This window comes from Tribolium madens, unplaced genomic scaffold (assembly GCF_015345945.1).
Source record: "Tribolium madens isolate multiple individuals breed KSU strain unplaced genomic scaffold, Tmad_KSU_1.1 Scaffold_91;HRSCAF=231;Tcas5.2_LG7, whole genome shotgun sequence".
Lineage (NCBI taxonomy): Eukaryota > Metazoa > Arthropoda > Insecta > Coleoptera > Tenebrionidae > Tribolium > Tribolium madens.
The window spans coordinates 10856474-10875947 of NW_025401063.1; the positions used below are offsets into that span (position 1 = coordinate 10856474).

The following is a 19474-nucleotide window of genomic DNA, read 5'->3' on the forward strand; positions in this document are numbered from 1 at the left end:
AGGTTGTAGAGGTCTAAATGCATCTTTAACTTAAATGCTGATTCACACAAAAAGTGTCATTAGTGTCATTCAGAACAAATTTAATCACATAAAAAAATGACAAAAATCTTTATGTTTGCCACCCTATGTTAATTACGTTGTTAGCTTTAATTATTTTTTGCTTTCTCAAAAACTGTGGTACACAGTTTTAGGGAGGATTGAGATAAGGATTGTTTGAATTTTCGCATGCTAGCCAACTTAAAATTTCAACGACTACTTCGATGCACATTAATATGAAAATAACTATACCTGTGTTATAATCTTCGACCATTATAATAAGGTCTAAAATCCGTCACTTGTCAAAATATGAAAAAGCTAAATACTCGTCTTTGACAGTTGAGTGACAGTTCATGAGTCACGAAATGACTTACAGTGATGGATAGTGAATTTCGTCCACCCAATTTCTCTGACAGATTAAAAGTGTAAATTAGTCTTTAGGTTTTCCTAACCTTGTTTCAGAATTTTGATTAACGTTTGTCATGTTGACAGAATACTCGATGCTTCATGCTACTTTTTACTTTTGTCCTTTGAAATGGTAGTCCTTGGTATGCCCAAAAGTATAGAGACACATCTTTGAGACATACCTTCTTGTACCTTCATGTTCGAATTTGATTAAATTTGACAATACGTATTTGAATGTCAGTTATCATGATTATAAAGCACAGACTACAGTGAATTTTTGTGAATTCAACGAAATTAGGTGGACGAAATTCACTGTCCATCACTGTACTGACAGTGAAAAATAAAACACCATCAGAAAAATTGTAAACATACCATGCCAAACAAACACAATAGGACATCAAATTATTAAAAATTTCTGAGACTTCGTCAAATCTGACTTTTCAAAACCTTCAAAACGTCTGAATTTAAGAACCGTTTCACATTCAATGATCTTGCTGTCCCATTTTTTTGTCCTGCATCATAGTAGATACAAAGTTTCCAAATTACACTTAAAAGATATATCATTTAAATTGTCTCATAAATTGGTTTTAAAAAATCTGAAGAATCTAGTAACATTAAAATTACATCTTCCTGAATCCATTTAATCAAAAGAAGATCAACGACACACCGAACGGAAATCTCTATTTGCAATAACAAGCAGCTTTCATCCGCGCCTCCAAAATCCGGTCCAAAACCCTAAATCTTCTTCACCCCCCGAAAGTGAAATTAGTTTTCGTCGACGGCCCTTGGCTCGTGTCTCGAATACTTGATCAGACTTGGCAAGTGGATCGTCGTTCTAGATTTTGCTCGAAGGCCTACTTTCTTCTTCTTCTTGCACACAATAAGTTGTTATTACGAGTTCGGTGCACTGTCATTACGCACCGTATTTATCCAACAATGTCAAAATATCGAGACCGGATCGATTTTGGGGGGCTTTCCCCCGCGACATACGGCCGGCGATAATTTCACTGCAGACTAATTAGCTTGATGATGGGTTTCTAAAAGCGGTTTCGGGATGAAAAGGGAATCGCACGTGTGAAAGTCGGGGGGCCCTGGCGCGTGCCACGAGAGGAGGGGCCTACACTGTACCAGAAGCACGGCTTTGATAGACAGCAGTCCGTTAATCGCGATTGCAAAGTGTGTAGTCTTCGTCTTGAAAATTCTCAAGACCGAGATTTCGCGCCAAAGCGGAACAGTTTCCGGTTAGGAAAAGCGAGTAGTTTTTCAATTTGTGTTTTAGTTTTTTCGCAGGTAATTTTTTCTTCTCACGAAGATTATGTATTTTTAACGGCATATAACGTGTGTAAAGAGAAAACTAGAGAATTATGTTAGTGTGCGTAGTGCGTCTACTGGTAATGATATTGTCATTTTTTTTACATCGTGCTGAAAAAATACTTCAACTAAATCATTCAATGTCTTGAGTTAAATGACAAAATTTTAAAACAGACCTCGTTTTTCTCACGCTGCATAATTAATTATGTAGCTTAATTTTTATTTATTTATGCATGAAAGTGTATTTAAATTGAAAGTTAACCAAGTTAAAATTAGGAATTTTATTGCCAAAAAATTGCTAATGTCACCTATCTAAATCAGAAAATTGTTTATATGAGTGCATTAATTAATAGTTAATATTAATTAATTACGTAGACTTCTGTATTTTTAAAAATTAATAAAATAAATAAAAAAAATAGCATTCAATGTAATTAGTATCCTGTAAGTTCAACAACTAGAAATCCTTGTTCTTATTCCAACTTTATGCTTCACGATTCACTGAACAAATAGACGCTACATTAAATATTTAAGCAATTGAACCTTAAATGCATAAAACGTAATGTTGGAAGAGTTTGGAAGCTTGAAATATACATTAAATGAAGTAAAAAAACAGAATTTTTTAAAATGGTTTGACTTGTGTTACCTATAATTAGAAACTGTTGTTTAATAAACTTTAGTAACAAACAATATTAGAAGATGATAAGGAACTTAAAACATTCACAATAATTTTAATTTTTCAAAATACGTAAAGGTATTTGCTTGAAATTTAATTTGCTTTCAATAATATTTTTCTCTATCTAATATTGTCATAAAATCTAAACCGTTTTTATTTATATACAGGGTTGATTCTTAAATAGACCGACAAAATTTTATCCTTGGTAGTATTAAAGTATTAAATGAGTACATGCTGGAAGAAATATTAAAAAAATTCTTTGCTTAACCGTTCTCCAAATAAATTATATTAAAGTTATTTTTGAGGTAAAGCGTACGCCACTGATGTTTTCGTAAATAGTATTAGCACAGGTAGTGGAAACCATGGTATTAATTTGATGTACTTGAACATTGCAACAATTCATAAACGCCGTAAGAGGCACGGATCAAGGAGGTTATGCCCCTAAAAAATATACACGTAAAAAGGGTACAGTTTGTCTTCATTTATCCTTGGGAAGCTGTAATAAAATATTGTCGGTTTATTTAAGAATCACCCTGTATTGTTAATAAAATTTAAACAAAATCATATTATCCCGACAATTAACTACTATTAACTCCAAAATCAGTTATTTTTATTTAATTATACAGAGTGCGCCAGAACTCGCGCCACAGAGAAAAATGCTATATAAGGTAAGATACCAAGAACATGAAAAAATGTTAAAAAAAAATTATCTATAAAAATTTCGAAGTTATGAGGGTTTAAATTTTGCACTTTGATTCTATTTATTTCTGTTGGAAAAATAATTTTCCAAGTTTTTTGCTATAGGCTATTAAAAGAGGAAACAAAGAAGCTATATCCTAAATTGTAACTTTGTTTAATAATGTTTGTGGCTTTTATTGGTAAAATTTGTGTACTTTTACTAGATAATTTTAAAAAAACATATACAAGATCATCAGTATCATTAAATAGACATAAAAAATGACAAATGTCAAAAAATAAATGTCAAAATTTTTTGACAGATACAATTTTTTAAACATTTTTCTTGGTATCTTATCATACTTAAAATTTTTCTCTGGGGCGCGAGTTCTGGCGCACTCTGTGTAATATTATTATATTTACAATAATTTCTCAGTGTAGGTATAATTTATTCAATACCTAGGTATAATATTCTGATTACAATTTTGATCAATTTTAATTTTAATTAAACCAAAAAAAAACTCTGTCAGAGTTGGATTACAGAACATTACATTTATGCAAACTAAATATCAACTTAATTTGAATTAGGTATAGATTAATCTCGTATGAAATTTTAATTTGCTTTCTGAAAATCGAAACATTGCATTTTTCTTTTTAAATTTCTTTAGATAATGTTTTCCAAATTATTTAACTATTCATTAATATTTAAAAAAAAATATGATACCGTTGCACTCATAGCTTTAAGATAGCTAACAAATCGCTCATATGGCAAATTGTATTTTCTTAACACGTTAGATAAATATCAATAAAATTTTAAAAATATATTCTGGTAGATATTTGTAGATATAGTTTTTTATTCTTAAAAAAAGTAACCTATATTAGGCAACTTACCGCTAACGTTAATAAAAAGTGAAAACGAGTTGAGGGTTTTAGGAATCTTAATTAATTATTGAGTGATCCATTTTGTGAGAGATTTTTTGGTTATAATAAAGGGAAAATTATTTTCTTAGGTCCTGTTCTCTCATAATTTATTGTTCTACTTAATACATATATGTTTCGTCTATTTTTATATAGCCATCTTCAGGCAATAATGTTTAATTCACACAACTTTGAGAGAACAGGATCTAAGAAAATATTTTTTCCTTTATTATAATCTCAATTAAAATTTCTGTAGCAAATTGAAAGAGTACTACGGCAATGTGTTATGAAACCATAATTTAAAAATGGTGGATGCGCTGGGATAATTGCTTAAACAATTAATTTTTTCCAAACATCTTAATAGTGGATACAGCAATAACACTATTTTATGTTTCCGTCACATGATGTGAATATGCGTAACAGAATGCATAAACTCAAAACCTGTTTACTATAATAATGAATTGGTTACTTTCATTTCCTTTAGAAGTTGATGAAATCTCCAAAAGGTTTAATGAATAAATAAACGAAAGGGCAAGTAGTATAACATTATTTTTCTTGTACAAAACTACTAAAACTACATTTTTATTACTTGTTTGGAAAGTAATTTCATCTAAACTGATGTAACGTGCAAAGAAATTCATGTAGAAAAACATGTTATGTATCGTGAGAAAATTGCAAAATGTTTATTTCAGACAATAATAAATAATAATTTGCGGTTGTTTTAGAATTTTTGACACAACTTAATTAGTATAAAGTGCATATGAAACTTAGAGAAAGTCAAATTAATTTAAAAGAAAAAATCTGAACCGAAATTTAGAAATCTGCATATGAAACTGGATGACAGGTTTAAAAATAATCGACTAAATCTACATTAGAAAAACCGCTTAGTTTTGAAAGTAAAAGCTTGAGATAATTAAATAGATCCAAAAAACTTGCATTTTTTTAATACTAAAATCTTGTTTTGGAGATCTAGAAAACAAGTAACTGTCTAACAGTAGATGCCAAAAATTGGCCGTAAAAACCGTTGCATCTTCTAATTAAAGCCAATCAGGTAATTAATGTATTTGAAGCGGCGTTTTGTAATAGCTTTATAATCCATTTAAAATTCGATGAACCGATCTAATAATAATCGCTTCCTTTCGCACGGTTCTCAGCTGTCGACCAGGAAGCCCTGCGACCGTACGGTACACTTGCATATTTTCATTATGAAATGTGAAAAAATGAAAGTCCAAGAAAATTTCAGTGCAGTGTTACGTACATAACACATTATAATAATTAGAAGAATTGATATCGATCATTGTTGCATAAATCGTGTTGTTACGTAAGAGATTCACACAGTATGTGAAATTCAGCTAAATTACTACTTTTCGACGTAAATTAATTGAGATCCGAGTTTTCCCAACGAAAAAACGTCTTACACGGCTAGCCAAACATCATGCACCGATTGTTAAACAGGAGATTGTAATGCGTGCCGACTTAATGCGCACGAACTGTAAATTTAAATTGATTTAAAAACTTGCTGATTAAAAAATTACAATATCGTAAATCAAGAAGACTTTGGCAAAAAATTAAAATTCGGGTCGCTGTTTGGCTAAAAAGTACTTCCTTAAAAGTTTCTCCATTTTTCATTTTCTCTTACTCTAATATTTCATCAATCAACTGATGTGTTTTAATGTGATTCGAGTAATAAGTACATTGGAAAAATTTTCACTTTACTCTAAATTTGTGAAATGACTTTTCTTGTAGCTTAGGTATTGACAGATACATACATATTCAAAGTTGTATTCAATTAATTTTAAAAAAGTGAAAATTTTGGTTCTCAAGTGGCCGAAAGTAAACAGAAATATAATAAATTTAAAGTCAATTAAAAATATGTTATAACTTACGTAATTTGGTAAATATTCGTTCACATTAGCAAATCAAGTTCATGTCCACGAACTTGAAATAGAAATTTTATTTAGACAGTGATTAATTTGATTTTCCACTTTACCTTAACTTAAGTTGAAAGCAGATAATGTAGTCCAATTTTTACATCAGATCATCTTTTTTTCGCTTCGATCAAATTAATTCATCACATTTACTGATCATAGAAACAATAGTAACGTAACATAAATTGTAATAAAAATAAATATTTCTTAATCTTGATCAATTAAAAAACAGAAAATAGAAAATTTTCTTTACTAGCCCCTTCTAGTCATTACATAATCCTCCTGTTATTAATTGAACTCGAGAATTATTTGTAGCACAGATTCGCAATTTGGTTCTGCTTTCACACTTGTTTACAATGCCGTTTTCCTTGATTTATTTTTAGAGACGATGAGAAGAAATCCATTAAATTTATTCACATAAAATGAAATGCAAATTATTTTTAATAAATTTCCGAATTTTAACCAAAAGTAACATTTAAAACGGAAGGATGTCAGATAGTGGTCTATTGTATGATTTATCTATTCTTGTAAATACAATGGGATTTGTTAAGAAATACGAGTTGTGTAATATGTTAATAAATAAGGAAGACATTTAGTAAAAATGGGATTTTAGCCTTGAACCAATGATTGCGATCAAACAGTACTTTAATTATTAGATACAACTGTACAAATTATTAAAAGTAAATTGAATTGCAGTTAGAGAAATCTTTTTTAATTCCTGTTAACAATAAACAATATTCCTAACAATTAAAACACCACCTGGCACCTAATCCGTACTAAAACGTTTGAAAGTTGGCACTTAATTGATATGTATTGAATGTATTTAAAGTAGTCTTGCGTGCAACTATTTAGAACCAGCAATACTAGAATAACAATACAAATAAATTTCTTTTGTTATTAATTTTTTCCTTTAATTCTTTTGTAGCTGCAAGATGCCACCGGTGAGATGGAAACCACTGTCAGGTGAGATTTTTAAAAAATTAACAATACAGTAGAACATCAATTATGCGGCCTAATAACGGAGAAACTTCAATCAACAAAATTTCACGAGAAAGTATTTTAAAATTACAATTTTGTCAAACATTTAACTAATCAGTGCATGAAGAGTACTCCGATATTTGGCCGTCACTCAATTATTTAGCAAAAAATCAAATTTTTAATTAATTACAGCTCTACTCGTCTGTATATTCCATCTCGTATTTTATACAAATGCTCAGATTAGACAGGTGGGTTTGAAATGATTTCATTTTCTTTCTGGATACTGATGGTCGTTTTAGGATGCAGTGTCCATGACAGCAGATGGGTGGAAGCCCATTGTTGGAACTCGACGACCGGGATATTACGAGTTTAATTCGGAAAGTAGTGATATTTATAAATATGAGGTTTTTTCGACTCCAACGCCGACTAATACGGCCCTGCCTCCAACTGCAAGTGCCGTGCCAGAGAGGAAGCCGTTCAGGGGGTCACTTAAACAGGCAAACAAGCCCACGTTTGAAGGAAATAAATTTTCAGGTTGGTAAAATTTTTTTTTTATAAACTACGTAAAATACCGTTCATTTTGAGTTATAATCTTAATTACAAATTTCTCCAAAAATTGTATTTTAAAATACATAGTTTTAACTAACTGTATGGCCCGGTTCTTGTTTCCTTGCTTTAACATCTCTAGCAATTTCATTTTGTAGTTTTTGAAAATTATAGCTTTATGAAAGTGTCCACCGCATAAAAAAATACAATCAAATTTTTTTAAATTTAATTAACCGGAAATACGTTTTTTTACGGAATTTCTACCAACATTTCTAAATCTAAACCACCATTACATTGATTAATATGTTTCTTTTTAAATATTGACATCTTGACAACTCAAAAACATTCCGCTGTTCGAATTTTCTCAGACCTTATCAAAATTGAATATCAGTGTCTATCAACTATGAGAGTTCTATAAATTAATTACAGAATTCAATCCTAGTTGATGTTTTACATTTTACTTTCATATGCTCTCAAAAAAAGATTAATGATAGTTTTGTTTTTCTGTAATTTAAATCTTTAATAAATTAATTTTTGTTTAATAAAAATCAGTTTTTTACAAAAGAAACATTATTATATTTTAAATTTAATTCTTTAAAACAGAGAATAGATATAAATTTACAAAACTGCTGTAAAATTAAACCTCATTTCTTTTTTCCACACAATTCAATGTATGGAAAATGGATAGACATATCTCGTCCACTATCCCATATATGGTTAATAACTCTATTATTTAATATTTATGACTGACTACTTGAACTAAATATCTCAATCTTGTATAAACAGAAACAAATAAAACCCTCCAAGCGATTAATTACTTTAATTTTTTAAATTGTTACCTATTCACAAATCGTGACAAAAAATAATGCCAAACGTTTCCTTTCATCGTTAAATAACTTCGAAAAATTCCGAATAAACGTTTCAAATTCTAAAGTTCTCTTTAAATATGAATGTAAATAGTTATAACCTTATCTCTGCAGCGTAGTTAAAATTTATTCGAAAAATCAGTTTGCAGCTAAACGAGATTTTTAAAATTTTTGGTAAGAATACAATACTTAAAAAAAAAACATTTTCAAAGAATAAAAAGATACTTTATTTCAACAGTAAAAAGCAATCATTTAAATTTTTTTATCTTACAATTTGCAACAAATAAGAGTAGAATGTTCAGTCTTTGTAAGAGAAAATTAGAAATGTATCCTCCAATTATTCGTTTGAAATTTTAAACGATTTAGAAAACACCATATGTTTATGGTACATCCATTCATACACTCATTACAATAAAAAAAATTATACAGATTTCTATTTAGCCTTGACCTAAAATCAATTAACGTTTTGTAAAAAAAATTTAGGACGAAAAGTTCCGCACCAGAAGCACCCCCAACTCAACCCCTATTATACCCTTCCCAGTTACGACTCCCACGGTCCCCATATCCCCCTGAGTGCCGTCATTCACACCCGCCCCAGCCAAATCGGTCACATCAAACCCCTCGTAACTTCCATCAAACCCTTTATCCAAATTTCACCCAGTAACAAACGAAATATCAAACCAGTACGGATTCAGACATCGACAAACAACTACCGGGATGACATTTTCACAGCTTCAGCGACTTCCGGTGAGTTTTCTTCAATTTCCAGTATTTAAAATCCTCAAACCGGAAATTCCAGGCACCTACACCCATTTTAAAACACCCACCAGTAATATTCGGACACGTGAAACAATAGACTTGGGGCTTCCAGGAGCCAATCACTATTCAATAAATCAACCCCACACCCACCTTGAGTTCACTAATCGCTTTGCGTTGCCGTCCACCAGCGAAAGCGTCTTCCAACAGTACAACAATCCGTCAATTCCGGCTTTCATCTTTGCAAAACATCCCCAAACTAATGATATTAATTATCAATTTACCAATCAAGAAGATTTTACCCGGAATTTGGTACCGCCGCCTCAGATTTATCGAAATAAAGAAGTAGGGAGTGAAAAAGTGAAAGATAAAGGAAAAACTCAAGAAAATGTTGTTTTGCAAGTACCCCCACCTTTCCATTTTCAAAACGTCAAGGATCCGGTCCAAGTTCAAGTCACTAGAGAGAAGATACAGGAGTTTCACAATAATGTACCACCTGGATTTGATGGGCAATACGTCGAGTATGATTTTTCAGGAGTAAGACAACCTACAGTACCATCGAAACCTGTGTATGAGGTGACTGAAGGTAAATGGGAGCAGCCACCGTCGCAACGGCCAATCCGAACGAGGAAACCTAGCCAACCTAAGAGACGTCCTGAAATTAACTCAGACGTTCCAGTTTTCTTACCTACGCCTTACAAACCTGATGGACAAAGTGGAATTATCCCGACCTCGCCCACCCAAAGCGAAGTATCAACAATTTTCACAAAATTATCCAAGTTACAACGAGAAAAAGCCTTTACAACACCTAGTCCTAATGATTACAATGTGAAAGAAGTTTCAACACATTATCCAGTTTTTGGAAAACCTGTTTTTGCAAATACGCCACCTTCAGATGAAATTTCAAACGATATAACGACACTACATGAAGAAGTTGTGACTACAACCAAAGAACCACAACGGATCAGGCCACACAGGAGGCGTAGACCTGATCCCAGACGGACGACAACGACAACCACGACAGAACAACCAGAAGTTGTTGAAAGTTACGACTCTCAAAGGACGCAAGAGAACGAAGCCTCACAGTCCATTGAAACTGAAAGACCGGTCAGAATAAGACGACCGAGTAGATACAGAACAACAACACCACCACCAAGTGACACTAGTGATGTCACTACGAAACCTAGTAGAGGAAGAAACAGGTATAGGAACAGAAATAGTGAAAGTACCAGTTCTGAATCAATAAGGAAGAGAATAAGGCCATTAAGAACAGAAACAACACCTGTCTCAGAAGAAACTTACGAGAGATCTTCTGAGTCTGAAGCAGTAGCGTCTGAAAAAAGTGAGGAAATTGAAGATAATCCTAAAGCTGAAACGATTGAATTAGAATTGCCTGGGCGTCATTATATTACTGAAAGTCCCCAAAAAATTAGATATGAGACCATAAGGCCATTTATTGTAATTACAACAACTGAAAAAGCACCCACAACAAATTTGGTTGTTCCTGAGAATGAAGTTGATTCGACCACTTTGGATAGTGTTGAAGAAACAACAACGACGACAACATCAGCGCCAACAACAACAATAATTCAGAGTTCGAGTAGGATTAGAGGCCGTCCGCTTAAATTTGACAATTCGAATAGGCCCAGGTTTAGTGTCAAAGACTATAGACAAAAGCTGAGTCAGTACAGCACAAGTACAACGACTTCTGAGCCACACAGGTCGACTGACAGTCCCAGGATTAGGCTTCCAAGCAGGTTGCGAAGGCCTACAACTTCGACAATTGCCAACCATGGAGAGGAAAGTACTGAACCAGTACGATCTAGATTTGTTCCTAAAGACCCTAGACATTCTGGAACAACTGAGGATACAAACGTTGCTATAATTACAGAGAAAAATGTGAAAAGTGTCAATACAAGATTAAGACCATTTGGACGTTACAAATCAACCACTGCTGCTACAACAACAACAACACCAAAAGTGTCAATCAAACCGAATCTTTTCAACAGGAAGAGACCCTCAATGATAAGTTTAAAGAGTCGGATTTACAACAAATACAAAAATAATACTGAAACGACAACTGAGAAAGTGACAACAACGGAAGAAAATGAAGTTGAAGAGACTACTCTTGAGTATGATGATGAAGAGTCTACAACTGAGAGAAGTAAAATCATTACCGAGGAAAATCTAGAAGTCGATACAACCACAGTTGGTGACATTTCCAAAATCGATGCTAATTTATACTCGGCGAGAGTCTCCGATTTGACTTCGTCCGCCAAAAATGATTATAATACATTCAAATCGGTGGCCCCCACAAGTCGAAGAATCCCAAATTATTTCACAATAGCCACTGACGATCCGATTCTACCAATCGAAGCGTTTTTCCCAAATATTAAAGATAAAATCAGGGAAAAGGATTCGTAAATTGGGGTTTAATTTCCGTAACTGAGCAACAAAATTTCCTGGGGGCAAAGAAAAAGACAGTAAATGTAAATTAACTTATTGTATAGTTATAATTTATTATATTTTTGTAAACAAACAAAAAAGTGCAATAAAATAAAAGAATGTACGTCTCTTTTTTCAGTCAAAGTAGTTTGCATGTCGGAGAGATAATTTGGCGCAATTATGCAATTCTTTATCTAATGGATCTAAAACAAGCAATTAGGAGAAAAGTTCTCTTGTCTCGACTAACTTACATATTTTATGTTTGCCGAGGATTGGGTAGAAAATTGGTAAAATGATGGGATTTGAGCAAATTAAAACATATGGACTGTTACTTTCGCCATTAGGAAAACGTTTTCTATAAGTTTCTTGGTCTAAGCAATCGTCAACAAAAACACAGCCCAGAAGACAACTTGTTGGATAGTCTCGTGGAAATTTTAATGACTGGTCTGTGAGAGTAGGTCACTGATAAAGTTTGTCAAGGCGAAGCCGAGTGTAACATACCGTTGTAGTAGTGCCGATAAAATGTTTCTAAAGCGCAAATTTCGTCCTCGTCTGGTTCTTTAGCAGCTGCTGCTATCCATAGTCGGCCCCTGTGATTAGTCTTCCACGTTCTACCCTCGTGTCTAAAAATTATGTTTTAATTTTTTTTTTATTCTTTTGCAACTAACTTTTTCACTCCTGCTACAAGAAGACTGGCATACGGTTGGTGCATACTCAGACACAGCCCATGGTCGGTATTTGCAATAACCTCCTCGTCATAAACCTTCCCGTAATCGATAATATGAGCTTTATTATCTTCCGATCCCAAATCTTCAACTCCGACCGGTTTTTTATGTCTCATTTGTACCAACAAATCGACCAAATCATTATTATCCTTTAAAATTAAACTGAACAAAATAAAATTTTAGAAATAAAAAACATACAGGAACTGCAATAACTTCAGATTCTTTTTGCAATTTTCGATACAGTTTTTCGACATTAGCGAGATGCTTTTTAATGTCTTCATGAAGTTTTTCTTTGATTCGGACATCTTCAGTGGTGCTTTCAATTACTCTACGAGTTGCAAAGTCAAGTGCTACGACCATGGTGCGTTTGTCTTGTTTAGCGTGATTTGAGTCGGTTTTGAAGTAGTCGTTATCGTCATCAAAAACTGTATTTTCCTTATGTCTAAAATTATAATTAAAAAAAATCTTCTGAAATTAATAAGATTTACTTTGTAACAGAAGCACTTTTCTTGTTTTTACGTGAGGACGAGAGATCCAAGTAAGTTTCTTCTCCCATTAAAGTAACCTGATTGTAGATAAATAGAATTTTATTTTCTGTTTCTGAATCACTTATTTTGATATAACAAACAATAGTTATTTGTATTACAAGGGAGAAAAGTGTATCTTTTCCTCCTACACGTGGAAGACTTGTCGAAGGCAGGAACCACTCAGGAAGGAAAAGACACTTTGCTCCAATGCAATACATATCATTTTTTCTCCGATCCAAAACTTCAAAAGTAAAAAAATCTCTTGATATCCCAATTTCGCCATTAAAACTAGCAGCATGTTTTCAGTTTCTATGAGGGTAATAAAATTTTTACCTCCCTGAAAGAAGTTTCCTTTCTGAAATTAGGATGGAAAAACTTACTTTCTGTTAGCAAGGTCGTAGGAAAAATTGTTGACATGGCCAGTTTGGCGACCAAACTTACTGGTTCACTGCAGAAAAAGCAAGGTCCTGGGCCCTCCTCATAACAATGAATCCGTCCACAATTTAAGCAATTATTCATGAATTCGTGCACTTGACCTTCACAGTCACAAATTGTCCTACCTGATAAAAAATACAATTCTGGCTAATTCCTTTAAAAAATTTATTACCTTCCTGTTGCTTTTTCTTCTCTTGGTATGTGTTTATATCACTAAATCGTTTTTTGCCTTTCTGTTTTATTGCTTTATTATTTTTTTCCTGACCTTTGGGAGTCACCATAGTCTCAGAATGACTTTTTTTGGACGTTTTATTGCTACCAAACAAAATATTGCAAATCCCTTCGTAAGATGTTACATGACCGCTATTGTTTTTGTCAATTATATTCTCCATAAATTCATCTAAATCCTCCTTGTTTTTTATGCTATGTATATAACTAATAAAATTAATTGGTGTGGAATTAAAAAAATCTCAACAAAGAAAATTCTTACTCGACAATATCCGATTCGACATGATTTCCCAAAATCACTTTCAAGTGACCCAATAACAAATTCTTGGCACCCATTTACGCCGATTTTTCCAAAAACTTTCTAAAAAAACACTTGTAGAACCTGCTTCCTTCACGCTTAGCCTCAATTTTTGACAGTTAAATGAGTTAAATAACCTCAAATTACGTGACACATACCTGTCAAAATGTGCAAGTGAGGTTAAACATTAGCCCCCTTAAAACAGAGCAAAATGTCGGAAAAAGACTACGCTCCTCTTAGTTCAGCTTGCGTGCGTGCCCTTCACGACAAGCTGTACGACAAACGCAAAACTGCAGCACTGGAAATAGAAAAGTCGGTACCCTGCCCATTCTTTTCATCCATTCATTATGATTTTTTTACAGAATGGTGAAGGAATTTGCAAATTTGAATAACACGAGTCAGATTCGGAGGTTGTTAAAAGTGCTGGGTCAGGATTTTGCGTCGTCACAAAACCCCCATGCCCGGAAAGGGGGGCTTATCGGGTTAGCAGCAACGGCAATTGCTTTGGGAAAAGTACTTTAGGGTTGTGTTGTTGTTAATGATTTATTTGGGTTTTTAAGGATACGAGTAATTATACAGATGAGTTGATTAAACCAATTTTGGGGTGTTTGTCTGATCAAGATTTGAGAGTTAGATATTATGCTTGTGAGTCTTTGTATAATGTTGTGAAAGTGTCTCGAGGGGCGGTTTTGCCCCACTTCTCTGCTATTTTTAACGCTTTGAGTAAAATTGCAACAGATCCGGATCAACACGTGAAAAATGCATCAGAATTGCTTGATAGGCTATTAAAAGTAACAAATTCTTCCCGTAATTACTCAATTTTGATTAAAATTGATTTTAGGATATTGTTACCGAAAGTACAAATTTTGATTTGGAAGGTTTTATGCCATTGTTACGAGAACGAATTTACACAAAAGCAACATTTGCTCGCCAGTTCGTTATTTCCTGGATTTCAGTCCTTGACATGGTCCCTGATATTGATTTACTTTTCTATTTACCGGAGATCCTGGACGGACTTTTCCGGATTTTAGCCGACACGAATTTAGAAGTGAAAAAAATGTGCGAAACAACATTGAACGAATTTTTGCGAAATATTAAATCAGATCCCTCCAAAGTGAATTTTCCGGCCATGATCAACATACTCATAAATCACGCCCAAGAGAAGAACGACGATTTAGTCCAAGTAATTTCCCGAACTTTCCTTTATATTTTCTCATTTTCCTTCAGTTCACAGCAATTACGTGGATTAAAGAATTTGTGCAATTATCTGGTGCCGCAATGTTGCCATACATGTCTGGGATTTTCACGGCAGTGTTACCATGTCTGGCGTACGACACGGAATCACGGAGAAGTATCCTTCACATTTTTTTTTCTTTTATTTTATTTTAATCAAGAGTGCACAAGAGGAAAAATTGCGGAACTGTTGTTTAGTCTGCGGTCCGCTCCGCAATTTTGCCTCAATTGTGTTATCTTCATTCTAATTGTATTTTCCTTAATACAGTGACAGACATAAAGGAAACAGCCACGGCGGTTAATTTCACGCTCATGAAACTGATTGCAGTTCAGGGCGATGACAGCGGGGGACGAACCACCACTGGTATGACTCCTATGTTTGAAAATTGGAGGTAAAGTTACATTTCAGGTGAGGCAAATCTCAGTCAACTAGATCTACAGTCAGTAGTGGACGTTTTGACTCAATACATGATGCATAACTCGATACAAACCAAAGTAGCAGTATTAAAATGGATACACGATTTGTATACAAAGTTACCAGACGAAGTAATTCGTTTCTTTTGCGTTGTTTTTTGTTATTATTCGGGTGATTGTAGATGGTGAATCATATAGATGTGCTTTTTCCGGCTCTTCAGCGTACTTTAGCGGATGAAGCCGATCAAGTGGTGCAACAGTGTCTAGTCGTAATTGCAGAAGTTATTTCGTCACCTGTTACAAAAAAAACTAGTCCCGATGGTGGGACCATGAAACATCTAGGATGCGAGACCAATCCGTACTATAATAAATTTTTGATAAGTCTTTTACAGGCGTTTAACACGGAGAAGAGGCTTTTAGATGAACGAGGTTCTTTTATTATTAGGTAAAACTGAAGTTAATATTGCCAACGATAGAAACAAGTTTTGCAAAATTCACAGAAAGAAAAAAACTTTTTTGGTTTAATAAATATTTATCAGAAAAGGTTTTTGCAATTCAAAAAAATGTATTTACATTTTCATTGAACGCTGTTTATGCTTGAACGTTTGCAACCGGCCCCTCTACCAAAATTCATTTTCTTTTGAAAAGTATTTAAACTTTTTTATTTTTCTCAAAAGATCTTTAAATATTCTTAAATGTACATTATCATATTTTTTCAGACAACTCTGTGTGTTACTTAACGCCGAAGAAATTTACCGAAACTTAGCCCACATTTTACTTAATGAACCGAATTTAAAATTCACACGACTGATGGTGGAACACCTCAACATGATTTTATTAACATCGTCAGAATTATATGATATGAGAAATCGATTAAAAGAATTAAAAACCGAAGTTTGTTACATACAATTTTTGTATTTTTGAATGACCGATTTTTTTTAGGAAAGTTGTTCGTTGTTTTGTTGTTTGTATGAAACGTGGTCTTATAATCCTGTTGCAACCGTCGCTTTGTGTCTTTTGACGCAAAGTTATGCCCACGTTTGTGACTTAATTAGGTTATTGTATCCTTTTTTTTTGTCACCATAAATAATTAATTAATGGTATTAAGTCATTCCTTAACTTTTACAGTGGTAATTTGGAAGTTACCGTTGATTTTTTAATGGAAATTGATAAACTAGTCCAATTAATTGAATCACCAATTTTTGCGTGTATGTAACAATCAGTCAAAATCAATATACGTAATAAAAGGAATTTTTAGATTTAAGATTAGAATTATTACAAGTCCCATGTGATAAAAACTTAATTCAGGCTTTGTACGGCTTATTGATGTTGTTACCACAAACAGATGCCTTTCAGACTCTAAAAATTCGTCTGGGTTGTATTCCAAGCTTACATTTACATTGCGACAAGTCGGTATTAATTGTGTAATTAGGGGGAATACTAATTAATTTTTTGTAGGGCAACAATTCAACCAAATTCGACCCAAGAATTTAAGAGAAATATTGACTTTGCTAAACTTTTGCAACACTTTATTGAAGTTCAAGAAAAGTACAAAGAATACAAAAAGATGATGCGTTTGAAAGATCTCACTTACGCGGAAAAGGAACTTGGTAATCTAGAATTATAATCACATTCCTACTCAGCCAAAAATTCAAAGCAAAATAAGATTTTTTATGAAATAATTTTTATTCGTGATATTAATAAATTACAAGCGAAAAATGCAATTTTATTTATTCTTCTCCACCTCCTTTTTTCATTCCATCTTTCTGCTTTTTGCTCTTTTTAGTAGCTTCGACTTCGATCGGGGCCGGTTTAACAAACGGTATTTCCTCCCGGTACTCCTCTGGGAGATATTCTTTCAACACTTGGGGCACCTTGATCCCCGTCTCCGTCTGGTGCACTTCCAAAATCGCACAAATGACCCTGGTAGTGGCACACATAGTCGCGTTCAACATGTGGACATAATCCGTCGCCGCGTTCATTTTTTTCGTTTGACCATAACGCACCAGCAGCCTCCTTGCCTGATAATCGAGACAGTTACTGCAAGAGACTAATTCGCGGAAGGCCCCCGAGGCAGGAAACCATGCCTCCAGATCCAGTTTCTTAGCCGCGGCATTATTGAGAGCCCCTGAGACTATGTTGACGATTCTATAGGGAATTTCCAAGGCCTTGCAAAACTCCTCAGCGTTGTTTATCATCTCGTCCATCATTTCCCACGATTTGTTATCAAAAGGAGAAGTGAGGACAAATTGTTCAACTTTTTCAAATTGGTGGACTCGGAAAATGCCACGAGTGTCTCTCCCATGGGAACCCACTTCCTGGCGGAAACAGGTTGAAAGTCCAGCGTATTTAATTGGTAAAGCGCTTTCGGAAATCCATTCGTCACGATGGAATGCTGCGATTGGTTGTTCAGAGGTCGCGATTAGGTATTTTTCTTCGATTTCTTTTTCTTCGGCCTTTTCCGAACCTTTGCCGATCACTTTATACAGCTCTTCGTCGAATTGCGACAGCTGCGCCACCTCTTGCATTATCTGAAATTAATTAAAAACTGAATATTCTGTACATGTTAGAAGAAAATACACAAAACCTCTTTCCTCATAAAAAAGGGAGTGTACAGCGGCTTGTACCCCTTTTTATGCAACATTCGTAACGCCAACTGAATTAGTGCGTGTTCCAAAAATAGAGCTGGACCGGTTAAAAAGTACCCTCGGCCTCCAGATATGGTGGCTCCTCGTTCAGTATCGACCCCATCAATCATATGAATTAAATCCACATGCGAATATTTTTTCCTAAACTCGCAATCACCGTAAGTCCTTTCCACTTTATTGTTGTCTTCATCGTCGCTTATCACGACCGATTCATGGAGTAAATTCCCGATTTCCTTCAAGGCTACACTCCTTACTTTCTCCGTTTTGACCAACTCTGCATCGTTTTTCACCATTGCATCATCAATTAAAATACGCACCTTGAAAATTAATTATTAATCTTCAACGAAATTCGTGAAAAAACTTACCTTTTTAATTTGGTTCACAGTTAAAGGTTTGAGCAACTCGGCGGTGAGATTTTCGAGCTGCGAGACCAAAGACTCGGGTACCGGCTCGTTGGCGTCTCCTTGGGGCTCTTTCTTTTTCATTTTCTCGCCGATTTCTTTGCTGCACAGGTTTTTAAATTTGTTCAAGTTGTCGGCTTTGTGTCTTAGTTGTCTCCATGTGGTGTCTGCTTCCACCACCTTATCTACTAAAGTCACATCTTTGAAACGCTTTCGCTGACTTTCACGGATCTTGTCAGGGTTGCCCCCTTTGTCTGTACGAAAAAGATCTAAATCTAGGACCATTTTTCTACACGGTTTTTGTCAAAACTGCAAATGATGCAATTCAGAAAGTGTGGATACCGAATTGACACGTTTGATACACAAGTTTGAGGTTAGGAAAATGATTGACACCGATGGCCTTGAAAACAGAGATTCGAAAATAATGGAATTTTAAAGCAATTTCAAGCGCGGTACCGGTATTTACTTTAGTTAGTGCGTTGGTTATTTTTGGTTTTGCCCTTTATGAGGGAATTCTGTCATTAACATCAATGTAGCATACGAACCGCTTGAAAGCAGAAAACAGTAACCGGTTACCACCATTATAATTTGATAAATAATAATAATAGTATAAAATAGTAGATTATGTTATTAGGAGTAAAAGTGATTGTTTATGTGGCGAAGCTGAACGTTCATTGGATTCAGCTGAGCCACATAAACTCAGTTTTACTCCAAATAACATATACTATTTTATCCTCAAACGATACAGGTGGAGAGAAAAGAACAACACACCAATAATCAAGTAAATCACCTCAATAATCAGGACGCTTTGCAATAAAATCATAACAAACGTCACAAAAGTGAAAACGCCTAGGCGTAAAAACAGTGTTTTTACTCCATGTCTGAAAAGTAAAACTTTTACCTGTGTCATTTAGTCATAAAAGTGGTCACTTTTGTGACGTTTGCGGATAAATAAATTACGTTATTGGAAAACTTAAAAATGCAGTTGTCAAATAAATAAAATTAATGTGATGGGACTTAAAAAGCAG

General features: G+C 34.1%; 4 protein-coding genes across 5 annotated transcripts; 2 read left to right on the plus strand and 2 right to left on the minus strand.

Moving 5' to 3' along the window:
* Positions 1 to 1586: 1586 nt before the first annotated feature.
* Positions 1587 to 11657, plus strand: LOC123012222 (mucin-5AC-like). The gene is made up of 6 exons (XM_044410107.1): positions 1587 to 1731; positions 6872 to 6909; positions 7117 to 7172; positions 7224 to 7458; positions 8820 to 9083; positions 9136 to 11657. Exons 2-6 carry the CDS (start codon positions 6879 to 6881, stop codon positions 11514 to 11516), a joined length of 2967 nt encoding a protein of 988 aa, XP_044266042.1. The 5' UTR covers positions 1587 to 1731; positions 6872 to 6878; the 3' UTR covers positions 11517 to 11657.
* Positions 11576 to 13880, minus strand: LOC123012226 (activating signal cointegrator 1). Its single transcript, XM_044410111.1, has 9 exons — positions 13715 to 13880; positions 13397 to 13659; positions 13231 to 13349; positions 12751 to 12827; positions 12461 to 12704; positions 12206 to 12411; positions 12039 to 12160; positions 11789 to 11983; positions 11576 to 11740 (listed from the first exon to the last, which is right to left on the minus strand). The coding sequence occupies exons 1-9, from the start codon at positions 13786 to 13788 to the stop codon at positions 11673 to 11675; spliced, it is 1368 nt and encodes a 455-aa protein (XP_044266046.1). The 5' UTR covers positions 13789 to 13880; the 3' UTR covers positions 11576 to 11672.
* On the plus strand, positions 13862 to 17121 carry LOC123012224 (protein VAC14 homolog). 2 transcript variants are annotated; one of them, XM_044410108.1, is made up of 13 exons: positions 13862 to 14062; positions 14113 to 14263; positions 14311 to 14541; positions 14592 to 14933; positions 14978 to 15101; positions 15252 to 15347; positions 15393 to 15529; positions 15580 to 15842; positions 16117 to 16291; positions 16340 to 16458; positions 16526 to 16605; positions 16656 to 16806; positions 16856 to 17121. In XM_044410108.1, the coding sequence occupies exons 1-13, from the start codon at positions 13962 to 13964 to the stop codon at positions 17022 to 17024; spliced, it is 2139 nt and encodes a 712-aa protein (XP_044266043.1). In that variant the 5' UTR covers positions 13862 to 13961; the 3' UTR covers positions 17025 to 17121. The 2 variants fall into 2 exon arrangements, with proteins under 2 accessions (XP_044266043.1, XP_044266044.1); XM_044410109.1 differs by having other exon boundaries at positions 15258 to 15347.
* On the minus strand, positions 16910 to 18958 carry LOC123012225 (serine--tRNA ligase, cytoplasmic). The gene is made up of 3 exons (XM_044410110.1): positions 18411 to 18958; positions 17985 to 18362; positions 16910 to 17928 (listed from the first exon to the last, which is right to left on the minus strand). Exons 1-3 carry the CDS (start codon positions 18729 to 18731, stop codon positions 17128 to 17130), a joined length of 1500 nt encoding a protein of 499 aa, XP_044266045.1. The 5' UTR covers positions 18732 to 18958; the 3' UTR covers positions 16910 to 17127.
* Positions 18959 to 19474: the final 516 nt, after the last annotated feature.

Excerpts from the sequence above, each read along its gene's own strand:
- LOC123012222 (XM_044410107.1), top strand. The coding sequence starts at position 6,879 with ATGCCACCGGTGAGATGGAAACCACTGTCAG. Across the intron at positions 7,459-8,819 it reads TGAAGGAAATAAATTTTCAG|GACGAAAAGTTCCGCACCAG; the intron begins GTTGGTAAAATT and ends AAAAAAATTTAG. Across the intron at positions 9,084-9,135 it reads CACAGCTTCAGCGACTTCCG|GCACCTACACCCATTTTAAA; the intron begins GTGAGTTTTCTT and ends CGGAAATTCCAG.
- LOC123012226 (XM_044410111.1), bottom strand. The coding sequence starts at position 13,788 with ATGGGTGCCAAGAATTTGTTATTGGGTCACTTGAAAGTGATTTTGGGA. Across the intron at positions 12,828-13,230 it reads GCTTTTTCTGCAGTGAACCA|GTTACTTTAATGGGAGAAGA; the intron begins GTAAGTTTGGTC and ends ATCTACAATCAG. Across the intron at positions 12,161-12,205 it reads CTTGTAGCAGGAGTGAAAAA|ACACGAGGGTAGAACGTGGA; the intron begins GTTAGTTGCAAA and ends CATAATTTTTAG.
- LOC123012224 (XM_044410108.1), top strand. The coding sequence starts at position 13,962 with ATGTCGGAAAAAGACTACGCTCCTCTTAGTTCAGCTTGCGTGCGTGCC. Across the intron at positions 14,063-14,112 it reads GCAGCACTGGAAATAGAAAA|AATGGTGAAGGAATTTGCAA; the intron begins GTCGGTACCCTG and ends ATTTTTTTACAG. Across the intron at positions 14,542-14,591 it reads TGCTTGATAGGCTATTAAAA|GATATTGTTACCGAAAGTAC; the intron begins GTAACAAATTCT and ends AATTGATTTTAG.
- LOC123012225 (XM_044410110.1), bottom strand. The coding sequence starts at position 18,731 with ATGGTCCTAGATTTAGATCTTTTTCGTACAGACAAAGGGGGCAACCCT. Across the intron at positions 18,363-18,410 it reads CTGTGAACCAAATTAAAAAG|GTGCGTATTTTAATTGATGA; the intron begins GTAAGTTTTTTC and ends TTAATTTTCAAG. Across the intron at positions 17,929-17,984 it reads CCTTTTTTATGAGGAAAGAG|ATAATGCAAGAGGTGGCGCA; the intron begins GTTTTGTGTATT and ends AATTAATTTCAG.